At 39.7% G+C, this 12,948-nt stretch overlaps 1 protein-coding gene across 3 annotated transcripts in view; it reads right to left on the bottom strand.

The window, feature by feature from the left end:
• The window catches only part of TRIO (trio Rho guanine nucleotide exchange factor), a 466,986-nt gene that overhangs the window by 259,098 nt on the left and 194,940 nt on the right, over positions 1 to 12,948 (bottom strand). For all 3 annotated transcript variants that reach the window (XM_077116861.1, XM_077116863.1, XM_077116862.1), the window contains exons 4-5: positions 3,521 to 3,713; positions 292 to 804 (exon numbers count right to left, since the gene is read on the bottom strand). In XM_077116861.1, coding sequence (XP_076972976.1) covers positions 292 to 804; positions 3,521 to 3,713 — 706 coding nt within the window. The remainder of the gene's footprint in view (positions 1 to 291; positions 805 to 3,520; positions 3,714 to 12,948) is intronic.

Here is a 12,948-nt window from a genome sequence, read left to right as displayed (position 1 = left end):
GAAAATATCATTCTCTTCTATCTTATAGGCATTCTAAACTAAACTACCAGCAGTTAATAAGTTAAAATTTCTAAAATAGCACTGTATAGCACAATGAATAAAACTGGCAAGCAGGTTTAAATGACATCCTGACTTGGCACTTGCTGGTCTGTAAGAGTGTAGACTTACCGTCCTTCAGCCTTTTAACATTTTCATTTCACCTGACCTGGTCAGCCTTGGCTACCCAGACCCGATGACCCAGGAAGCAACCCTCGGCTTCTCATTTCAGCATGCATCTTGCCCTGCTTTTACCTTCTCAGCATCCTGTTCGAACAACCTCAGTTGAAAGCACTGGTCCAGTTTCAGCTTCCTCACGTGCCACATCTGGTGCAGATGTTGCCGAGTGGAGTGCAGCCTATCCAACATGCTGGACACCTTGGGCAGGAGGGTCTGCAGGTCAGCATTGCCCGACCCAGAGTTCTTTTTGGGGAAGCTATCACTGCTCTGGATCCTCTGAAGCAGCTTCTGTCCCTCTAAATCCAAGTCCTCGATGGGGGCCTTGATCACCTTCTTCTTTAGCTGGGAATGTTCCTCTATCATATTCCGAGCCCCCTCTAAATCCTGAGGCAACTCCTTCTTAGCAAGGATGTCCTGAAGCTCCTCCAGCCGAGACAGCATGTGGGTGGCACTGCTGATGTAGTCTTCAAAAGCAACTCGGATCTCAATCCACTCCTCATGGTTGTATTCCAGGCAGCCATCGAACTCAGGAGTTAACTGAGAAGGATCAACTACTTTGGTAAGGCCTTCTAGAGAGACCATATTTGTCTTAAAGGGAGGGAAAAAAATCATGCATAAGAAGATGAACCAAATTTATACAGTCTTAAATTAATGCAATTTGAAATGCTTCCAGATTTGAAAACTTAAAAAGCAAGTATGGTCTATTCACAGAAAATCTGACAAACCTTGTTCAGGCCCCATAAAAAAATGTAGATGAAAGAAGCATTCTCAGTATAGTCAGTGAAAGCTAAATCCATTAGTGCAATATACACGTTAGTTAGAACACCGAAAATTCTAGTATCATGTGTATTTCATGAGAGCAAAAGAAATTAGATTTCTTTCCAAGAATGTGGAAATTAACCCACTTTCTTACCAACATTTAACAAGGAAATGTGTTAAACTACACATACAGAGCAGACGACTCAAAAATTTCACTTTCATCAATTACTCTAAGGTCTCACTTGGACAACAGGTTCCCAACCTGTTATCAAGCTAATGCTTTGCTCATGGGCTTCAAAAACCTTTTTAAGTGCCACCTTGCTGGGAGGATATTCATTTGCCTGCTGCTTCAACCCACCTCCCTCATCATGGTCTTGGCTGGTTTCCACTTCACATCAACAGGTGTCAGGGAATGAATGACTTTTTAAAACTTGAGAAAATACGCAAGGAAGCTGGTAAGGATCTTTTCACAAAGCTAAAGACAGAAGAACTGTAAATTCATTTTAATAATCTGCTGCTATTCTGAGTAGTACAAGTGTTTTACATAAAATATCAGCACTAGCTCCAGTCTGTCAGTACCACTGCTTTAGTAAATTACAATCTTAGCAAGAAATCGAAAACTCACCCCATCTAGATAGACACAAAGAAGAATTAACGTTAGTATCATCCTGCAAGTTGGTGGGGTGAATAAAAACAAACACAAAGGTAAAAGAAAAAGCTCTGTGGCCTAGAACACAGCTCATGGAAAGATAAGACAGAGAAAGCAGGTGTAGCCCCTCCTCTTTCACATCCAGCCTCAGGGAAACCCAGAACTGGGATCTCTATATTGGCTGGCATAAACAGCAGCAAAAGGCAGCTGAGCTAGGAAAGGAGGCCCCTTCTAAACCAGCACTTTGTCTACAATGTTACTGTAGGTTGACTCCTGTCTTCTGCACAGATAATATCCATGGAGGCAAACACTCAGAGAAAGAGGCTAGCAAAGATGTGGAGACAACAGATTCACTAGAAAAACTGGTATTTTTAGGTAACTTCAAAAGCCCACAGGAAAAGAGCACAGTGAAACTAGTGAAAACTTGTATGAACTATATTACCAAACCATTATTTTTGCTTTAAAAAGTATATAAAGATAATATACTTCAATTCTGCCTTAAGAAAACAACCAAGACCCAATAAATTGTCCTCCAAAAATCACACTTTAATTTGTTTGAAAATAAAGACTTCCTGATTTCATATTTCCCCTGAACCTCTTGAGTGCAGCTTCAAATTAAAACGAAATTTAGATTTCAGATTGGGAAATCAGTACCATTAAAAGAGATTTAAGATCCAAGTATTACACATGTGAGAACACCTTGAAAAGTGTAAAATGTAACATAAAGTACACTTTTAACATTGGTTAATGTTTTTAATATTACTTGTATACCTTAAAATACATGTATATATCCACTGACACCTAATGGTTACAAGGGCAAAGGTGAAAGAAGCAATTAATTTGACCAAAAATTACGGTAATTGATAAAATATTCAAATCTTTTTGCAGAATTTGGCATGGATCAAATTTCAAGCTGGCCAGAATACTTCATACCTTTAATCATTTCATTAAACTTATTGCATCAAAAGCCTTTGTCAGACCTTATAGCTTAAGGAGAAGAGGTTATATAGAAAACAAAAGTAGGGTGGGCCGCGGTGGCTCAGCGGGCAAAGTGCTTGCCTGCCATGCCGGAGGACCTCGGTTCGATTCCCGGCCCCAGCCCATGTAAAAAACAAACAAACAAACAAAATACAATAAAACAAGAAAATGTTTAAAGATGTTTCCCTTTCTTCCTCCGTTCCTTCCTTCCATCCTTCCTTCCTTCTCTCTGTCTTTCCTTCCCTTCCTCCCTTTCTCTTTAAAAAAAAAAAAAAAAAAAAAAAGTAAATTAGCAGGTAGAGGTTTGTTTTATATTCCTGTCTCAAAGACAGTGGCCATATGAGTCTGACTGAATTCAGGACACTGCAAACTTTTACAGAATATTTCCAATTCCATAAATGAGTCTTAATATATGACATGGTAGACTACCTTCTCCATTCATTATCAGTGCCAGGATAAAAACACCAGCTCTTTCTTATTTATTCCTCAGGAAATCTGAAGCTTGGGCCTTTTTCCTAACAGTCCCATGTCACCAAAGCTGAAATGACAATAATGCTCACCTGAGGCCATATAAAGGCATTTGTGCTGAAGGGTGAGGTGGGTTGATCACATGAAGGAAAAGGCAACAAACTTCTTTTCTTAAGTCAAATGCACACCTAACCATTTCCCTACCCAAAAGCCATTTAGAATTAAACCTAAACCCTCCTTGAGTAAAATAATCCACTCAGATAACACAATAACAAATGTAACACTATTACAGGCAATAGCTAATTTTAGATATTATATGTACATAAGCTGTGCAGTCTCTGTTTAAGGCATGGTTTGAAAAATCTAGTATCAGCCTAAAATGAGAAAATGTCAGCTTTTAATAAACCACCCCTACAGGCTCAGTCGATATGGTTACACAGGTGAAGTTACCTCAAATTCAAATTTGGAACTGCCAAAATTAGTCCTCTGTTTCTGCCAGAAGTTGTCTGGTTTGATTATCAGTGCAACATGAATGCAACAGGGAAAGGACTCTTGCAGTATCTTCAGCAGAGGTTTAATGGAGTCCCACTTGGACCCACGCATGTCCACAATCACCGTGAAGCCTCGCTTGCAGACTTCTTCACTAGAGAGAAAGAAAAAACAAGTTGGAAATATGCAACTCTCATCAGAATCCTATTAGGGGCGGACTCTGCTTCCTTGCTCCTGCCTGATGTCAGAGGGACCCTGTGCAGGCTCAGGTGGGAAGCCAGAGAGATCTCCTGAAGGAAATGGCTGAAATTACTAGCAAAAAGAGGTTATATCTTACCTGTGCAGCTAAACTCTTTCTCACCACTCCCCTTGTATCATGACAGATCAGAATCTGACTATGTGTGCATCAAGGAACAAGGATGTTTTGAAATAGGTCTCAACTCCAAAAACCTTTAAAATATTCATTTTATATTTCTGGTTTTATGTCCTGTCTACTCATAAGGAGAAAAACAATGGCCATTGTGCTGGTTTGAAACTGTTATGTATCCCAGAAAAGCCATATTCTTTTTCCTAATCCAATCCTGTGAGGGCAGACCTATTGCTGAGAGTGGGATCTTTCAATTACAAGGGAATCACTTTAGAAAGAGCTCAGAGCTGACACAAACACATTTGGAGATGCAGAAAGAAAATGCCCCAGGGAAGCCATTTGAAAAAGAAGCCAGGAGAGAAAGCCAGCAGATGACACCATGTACCTTTCCATGTGTCAGAGAAGCCCCAAATGCCATCAAACTTTTCTTTGGAGTCAAAGTGTCTTTCTTTGGATGCCTTAGTTTGGACATTTTTATGGCCTTGGAACTGTAAACTTGTAACTTAATAAATCCTCTTTGTAATAGCCAACCCATTTCTGGTATATTGCATTCCAGGAGCTTTAGCAAACTAAAATAGCCACACTTTGCATTTCACTGATCTTTTGTGTATTCACTGATTCCATATGCTCAGCACATATTATAGGCAAAGGTCCATTAGTGAGCCCTAAATGGGTACCAACTCCCTGAGAGCACCCTGGTCCCCATGGAGTGCCAAGCCTTGTTGGGATGAGTCATGAGATGAGCGCTAGCTGAAAATGACCCTCACCAATAAGGCTGCCAATGGTGAAAGCTTTGTGATGCCCCATTTTGTTTCCTTTAACTTATCCCTGGCCCTTAAGGTACCTCAGTGGTTTTCAAGAGTGTGCACCATAGATACCCTGGGTGTCCTTGGCACACTTTTGGAGATCTGCAAGGTAAAGCTATTTTCATAATAACACTAAGACTTTATGTGCCTCAGTCACTCAACTGCCACTGCTGATTTCGAGTTCAAATCGAGTCAGTGTTAGAAGTCAGCACATCCTTCACCTACACATTTGTGCAGTTATTAAAAAAAAGAAAAGAAAAGAAAAGTCAGTGAATGCCCTTGATAAAGCAATTAACAATTATTAACTATCAGACCCTAGGTGGATGTCTTCTCAATGATCTGTGTGATGAAATGGGAAGTATGCATAAAGCACTTCTGTAGAGCAGAAACAACAAGAACTGCAGTGTTCATAAACATGGGTCAGGAAGCACAAGCTCAGCTGGTGACAGCTCCACCCTCTCGTGTACATGCACGACTCTCTCCAACAACCCCACTTGCTGGCAATGCTGGCGCCCAGGAAGTATGTGGAAATACACCTCAGACTTCATGAGTCCTCATGAAAAGTTCAGATCTCCACTCAGCCTGAATCTATGAGGAAGAGCACGGACAGCCTTTCTGCCTCAGGTAGCTGCCCAGAGAAACAGTCAAAATTAAAAATCCAAAACATGAATCACTATCTCTAGGTCATGTTAAAAAGCCCCCCAAAATTTAAAGTCAAAATTAAAGCCAGCTTTAAGCTCCCTTTTGCACAGGCTCGCTCCCTTCCCCTTTCTCTCACATCCATTTTATTCCTTACCTTGACTCGCACCACCAAAGTAGCTGACACTCCAAGTGTAGCGTTCGGATGACACCTATGCTGGAACAAGAGGGCTTGCACAGAACTCTCCTAAAGACGTCTATGGTGGAAGAATTGGCCTGATGGCTGCTCTTGGTCATGGGAAGACAGGGTTTAAAGCTAGGAAGAGAAGCACAGATGGGCCCCGCAGCCCACCTCCTGATCCTAAAGCTGAGACTTTCTCAGGGATGGCCCACTTGGCTCCCGTTGACTCCTCTTGCAGGGATATAAATGTAAGCCAGTCGCATACACTCCCACCCTCCTCCAGCTAGCCCTTCTCCTCCCCACACAAATGGATCTGGGGCCACAATCCAGGCAATATCACAGCAGAAACATCAGTTTGCTTTCTGGACTCCTTCACAAAACCCCGAGGCTAAAGGGGCAACCAGAAACATCTAAAATAATAAACTAAAGCATGCTGGACCCTCCTTGGGCTTTACTGGTATTGGCAATTCTGCACTACTCCATTCAGTACAGATTCCAGGCCCCAGGGTGCAACTTCAGTGGGGGCGATGGGGTGCTGCATGCCAGCACTCTGTAGAGAAGGCCTGGGCCCTGCTGAAACAGACTTCCACTCGAGATCCACACATCCAAGCACCAAAGGCACAAGGCAGGAACCCCGTGAAACATGCCAGAGTTGGTTTTGCTCACTGGGGCTTAGTGGAGGGCACTGGTAAGCACTAGCTTTCACCATTTCAATAAATGCTCTTGCAGCCTGCCTTTCTCCTAATATAAGCTTATACTATATGCACAAAAAACTAGAGTCCCTCCACTTGAAGAGGGCTTAAAAGGAATCCTGAATAATCCAAGGCTTAACAACATAAGAACCTGTTTGAGAAAAGAATGGAAAGGTGCCACGAACTTGCAGGATCTGCAGAAGGATTAACTATTCGCCTTCCTCCATGGTCTGACTGTTATTGCCCAGTGACTTCCCAGGTAATGAGAACTGTGCAAGGACTGGGCTGGGAATGCCTATCCTTTTCATACACTGGTTTTGATGAAGTTAAATGCCCATCATCAGTAAGAGAGCAATGAGTTGCAAACATCCCCAAACCTGGCTTCAATTTATGAGCAGCTCAGGAACATGCCCAGCTGCCTCCAGAGGGGCCTCCAGGCATCTCTCAGCCTCTGAAACATTGCTCTTGGCAAGTGGCTTATTCATCAGCAATATAAAGAAAATAGATAATACAGAAGTCCTCAATGCAGTTCTCAAATAAGAGAAACTCTACCTTTAGTTCCTGGATGAAGAAAATAGCTTTCGTTTTAAATATTCAGTTATAAATCTTCACCTTATATCATTAGTGACAAAGGAGAATCTGCATGGCTTATCTGTCCAGCCACTATATATCATTCTAAAGAAGGCACAAATCTTAGTGTATAGTTAGAATAAAGAATACCGCAGGCAATGAGGACAACACAAAAGCACCCAGGGGGTGCACCAAGATTAGCACTCTCCTCATCACAGAATGGAAGGCTGGATTCCAGTTACACCAGCAAGACGTTCTACTACTACTTGCTTCTCCTACACACATTTAATGGAAAGTTTCATTACAAATCAAATTTACACAATTATTCTATTATTTCAATTGTTTAAATGAAAAGTGGAAGAGAAGGCAGCACTAGTAACAACATTCAAACTACTCAGAGCTACTCAGGCCACATTTCTGTTCAATTCTGATGGACACATCTAAAGAGGAATGTAGGCAATCTACAGGAGAAGCATGCAGAAGAAAACTCACAGGATGATCAGGCACTGGAGCACATGTCAAAAGGAAAATAAGAAAAGGGAAATAAACAGCGAGTATGAAAGATGGTGATTATTATATTATAGTATTTCTATGATATAGAAATTATATTTTCTACACAGCAGCCACTGCCCATCAGGCACTGTGCTAGGCAGGTACATAAATTTATTCAGTACTCACTTTGATCCCAGGAAGGACAGGTTATTATTTATGTTTTATAGATCAGAAAACCGATAAAAGTAATCAAGTAGCTACCCCCAGGTCACAGCTGGTCAGGTGCTGATGCCCAGGCTTTCCCTGATGGCCCGCTTTGGTATATATGGGAAAGGGTAGTCCAGCCACTGGCCAGTAGAACCGCGACCTTCACATCTCTGAAGGATGTCGAGAGTAATGGACAGGGAAAAAGGTCTCACACACCACCAGGCCATATATACATGTAGAAACTCCTTGTGTTTATGCCACTCTAAAACTGTAACACTGAGTAATCAGACAAACAAATCAGATGCAAGCAGATCTAGAAGTCCAAAAATATACTAGTTTTCTATTTTTTAGAAGATGTTTATCGGTCCTATTATTTAGCTAAAACCAACCAGCATTCCATTACTAAGCACTCCCTAGAGGCAGTGCTGGCTCTTTTGCTTTCTCTGTCTACAGGACCCCATGTGGGCAAAAGGGACTCAATCTGTGCCCGCTTCCCTCCACCTGCACCACTTGAAATCTTTCTCTGTTATCACTTGACAAATGCATCATTTACATGTTAATGCCACCTCTCCAGTTTGCTCATTAACCAAGGACAAGCAAAATGGCATTTCCTGACTCCTGAAGATGCAAATACAATAACAGCAAATGTAGGGAGTGTGAGGCTGCATGCCTGACATCAAGATGACACCACTGGGTGACTCTCAGGAATGAATATTTGCCTTGGCACCGTGAGATAGACAGTGTCATTCTGACCAAAAGGGGGAAAAGAACTGTAACAAGTAAGGTATCAGTGGCCGAGAGAGTTCAAATAGAGTCAAAAGGCTACTCTGGAGGTCACTCTGTGCAAGCTCCAGGTTAGACATTGCTACCTATCACAGCCTGTCAAACCCCAACCAAAACCATTCCTGCCAATCCTAAAGAACACCTAGGGCAATTATATAAGATTTTACAAAGGTTCCATGCAGTAGGGCAACTTTCCAGAAACCTACAATCTCCGGATGGGTCCCTGGGCCAGATAAGTACTGAAATGCAGAGGGGCCAGCCTCTCTAGAACTAGTTCCATCCCCCTATATCATATTATCAACAAGACCCTTCCAACGTGAAAAAGCTACAGGCATAACCCAAATGCCCCTAAAGAGTGGGAGAAAGATCAAAGATGATGGTGAAATTATACAGAGAAGGTAGGGTTTAACAGATGAGTATGAGTGATGAAGCATTATATTGATATTTCTTTTAGTCTCCAATATCTTAGAGTAGCTGGAAATAAAAATCTGAAATTGTGGAACTGTAACCCATACCAAACTCTGAAATTTGTTCTACAACAAATATGTTATTTTTCACACATAAAAAAGTCGATTGTGATGATAAAAAAAAATATATATATATATATTCCTTCAAGCCTCCAATGTTCTAGAGCAACTACAAGAAAAAACCCAAGATGATGGTATGGTAGCCTATGACAAACTCTGGGATTTGTCCTGTAACCACTTGTTCAAGAGTGCTTTGAAAATTATCGTTTTTTTCTCTTTTGCTTTGTATATGTATTATACAATAAAAAAAAGTTTGAAAAATGGGGGAAAAAAAAAATACACTGCCAAGCCTGGCTCAGGGTTGGTTGTGAACCAACCAGAACACCAGCAGCAGGACAGTCATGGCACAGGGAGCAGCGACCTAGAAGGAGCATGAGGCATGAGATGCTAGCTGTACGAAACCCGGCGAGAGGGACAAGATTTTGACAACTTCTTACCATGCGTCAGTATAAATTTACTTGTTCTTGGCTCAGGAAGTGCTGGAAAGTCTGCTTTGACCATGCAGTTTGTTCAAGGAATTTTTATTGAAAAATATTCTCCAGTAGAAGATTCTTATAAAAAACAAGCTGAAGTAAATGCACAACAGGGTGTGCTTGAAATCCTGTATTGCAGGAATTGGACAATTTACAGCAATGAGGGATTTGCACATGAACAATGGACAAGAGTTTGCACTGGCTTATTCCACTGCAGCCCAGTCCACATTTCATGATTTACAGGATCTGAGAGAATAGATTCTTTAAGTAAAAGACACTGATGTTCCAATGATTCTGGTTGGTAATATATGTGACTTGGAGGATGAAAGAGTTGTACGAAAGAAAAGAGAAAGGTCAAAATCTAGCAAGACGATGGCACAGCTGTGCATTCTTAGAATCTTCTGCAAAATCAAAAATAATGTTAATGAGATCTTTTATAACCTAGTATGGCATATTAACAGAAAAACTCCACTTCCTGGGAAGGCTCGCAAAACATCATGTCAGCCTCTTTAATATACTAAATGCTCTGTGGCTCTGAGCCAGCTTTGAAGAACTGCTGCCCAATTCAGCAATGCTGGCATTCCAACTCTGTTATATTAAATGGACTTTCCTGTGGTAGTACCCTCTAAGAGGCGGATGAAAGTTACTACATCAGTTTGCACACTCTAATCAATTTTCAGTATCACGAGAGATTTTTACTTACATGATAGTCCTAAAGTATGCCACCAGTAAAACCAAAGGCTATATCCAGTATTACTACTTAAGAGACATTCTTCATCCCCTGTGTTGCACACATATGAAAACGGTGTACTGTATACTTTAACATACCCCAAAAACTTTGTATTGGGGAATACAATAATATAAATCCTAAAAGAACCACTATTTTAGCTTAAGAAAAAGTCCAAAGAGCTCCTATATAGATTACTTCAGATAATTTCACCTCTTTGATACTTGTAGCTTATAGTAATTTTTTTTAAGAAATTCAAGGTCAGTATTATTGTACAAAATAAGCATTTTGATTACCGCAGCTATATAGATTTTTTTTTAACTTTTGAAAAACCTCTGGAGAAGTGATCTTGGAGATAGTGCTCTTGTCCTTAAAATATGATAGTCCTTTCAGTAAAATGTCATACAGTCCCACCTTTACTATCTGTTGGGAAGTCCAGACTTTCCAAATCTCTTATTATATGTTTCCTTTCTTGTTGACAGTTTTGTATACAGTGGGGTCTACAACAAGAAGAATGTATTTTCAAATAATTTTTTAATGATTTAACTATTTCTGTACATCATTTTCACGCTTCTGTAGCTGTAGATTCTCACTGTGAATCATTTGTTTGCTCATGAATAAATGTATTTGCAAAATTAAATATATAGGTTTAGTATCTTTGCTTCTTGGTGACTGTTTCACATATGTAGTGTTTTGGTTGAGATGTCAAACAGCAGACATGGATATGTATGTGGGAAGTAATTTAAATCACGTGCAATTGGTCACAAGGTCTAAGCTGCAGTAAGTGTATCTGTTTTATTTAACAACGCCTTGTTGTTTTGTATGCATTAACATTTGGGTGAAAAGATTGTGTGTCTACCCAAGAGGGAGCCACAATATTTAAAATGACCAACATAACGTTACAACTACTTTGAAGTGGCCAATTGTTAACTAAAAGCGTTAATTAAAGTGGTATAATTTTGTAGAATTTACTATCAGTAGTTCAATAAATCTGTATTGCCATGAAAAAAGCTTGCATTATAATTACTTGCCACGTCAATGTTTGTATAATGTTTTTAACAGTGCTAGTAAATAAATAAGGCTTTAACTTCTTTTGAAATGTAACAGGTGCATTTTACACAGTATAGTTTCATAATTTAACATGTGGGCAAGCCAGACTAACTCATTAATTACAGGAATGAGAGTGGAAAATGTCAGATTTTTCTAGTGTTGCTTGAATATGCACATAACACCTTTTGAACTTTTCCTTGGAAAAGAATTTTTAAATCAAGCAATACTATTTACTACAAATACTTTCTGGATAATTTTCAGTAGCTCTTTGGGGAGAAAAAGGAAGGACTGAAAATACTTTGGACGTTATGCTGATGGGTTTTCTTAAACATAGGATGAAGTTATACTTAGAATTTTCATGGTAATAAAAATCTTTAATCAACAACAAAAAAAGTAACAGCAATGAAATGAACTGCGTAATTCAGTAGTACAAGAGTCATCCTACACACGGAAGTATTCACGCATGAAAGGATATGATGCTTGGCATTTCTCATAAAATGATCTGGGAGAAAAAATTAGAGAAAAGCAACACTGGCAAAATTTGATAAATGTTGACACTGGATGACAGGTGTCTGGGGGTTCATTATACAATTCTTCATTTTTGTGTTGGCTCACAATTTTTCATGACAATTTTTATTAAAGTGGGTCATCCAGATGATCCAAAATGTACTTGAATCAATTTTTGGGTAGTATCAATAGAATGAAACATAATTTTTTTTCTATTTACAATGAACACAGATTTCAAAACCAGAAAGCAAGCTGTCAAAATTATATAAAATATCCCAATTATGTAAATATTTATAAATCATCTAGATGAACACCAAATTCAACTTTAGTGGTAACATTTTATTAAAACAAAAACACAATTCTGGGTGACATGGGCTTGTCTTATTTACATTATCTTTTGTATGTCTCCGTTCTGTTATTAGCACAGTGCTTGGACATACTTAGGACTCAATAAGTGGTAGCTAGTGACTATATTATTATTTATAAATGATAGGCATAAATTACTTCTAAAACTTTTTCCAACTCCATGATTTTGACGGCAGAACAGTCCAAGAAAAAAAACTTTCCCATCCATGTAAGGAGGGTTCTATTACTTTGTCACTGATGATACAAAGCAAGTTTTCCCATGACAGATACCCTAGCAGAAAACCCAAGAACTTCGGTAGGTCAAACTATCAAGACCAGAACATGTTTTTAATCAGCTACAATGAAGCTGTGTTACAAAAGGGCATAGCTGATGTCCCTGGTTGGGGTCAACCCAAATAGTATAGAAGTGAGCTGAACCACATGCTGGGGCAGATCTCTTACATTTAGCACAAACTGCTAAAATTCATTACATTGCTATGGACCATTTGATACAGTCCTCTTGCGTAACTCCTTCCTTAAAGCTACTATCTACTCTACCCTGTATGATGAATGAGTTTTCATTTCATTCTTATATAGGGGGGAAATTTCCTTCTCAAGTTGTCAACTGCTCTCTAAGTAACACCTGAAGAATGCATTTCTGGAGCAGAAACAAAGAATCTAAGTCCTTATATAGAGGCATAGGCCAATTCCTATTGACTGATTCATTTCAGGGATCTCTGGAAAATGAAACCTGCTTGTTCCTGGTGGGTCATCAGTATCCACGTATCTAGGAACTGGAAAAGTGGTCTCGGATTTTAAGGTTTCCAACTGTGATAACCTGGTATATTAGAAGGTAAAGATTTTTAATGCCTAATGGTGGTGTGGAACTGTATTTACCCCAGAAAATCATGTACTTAATCCATTCTTGTGGGTATGGACCCACTGTAAGTAGAATCCTTTGATGAGGCTACTTCAGGTGTGACCCCTCCATTTAGGATGGGTCTTAATCCTCTTACTGGTGTC

This window comes from Tamandua tetradactyla, chromosome 9 (assembly GCF_023851605.1).
Source record: "Tamandua tetradactyla isolate mTamTet1 chromosome 9, mTamTet1.pri, whole genome shotgun sequence".
NCBI classification, from domain to species: Eukaryota; Metazoa; Chordata; class Mammalia; order Pilosa; family Myrmecophagidae; genus Tamandua; species Tamandua tetradactyla.
Note: the sequence above shows the minus strand (reverse complement) of the source record. Positions and strands in the feature narration are given on the sequence as shown.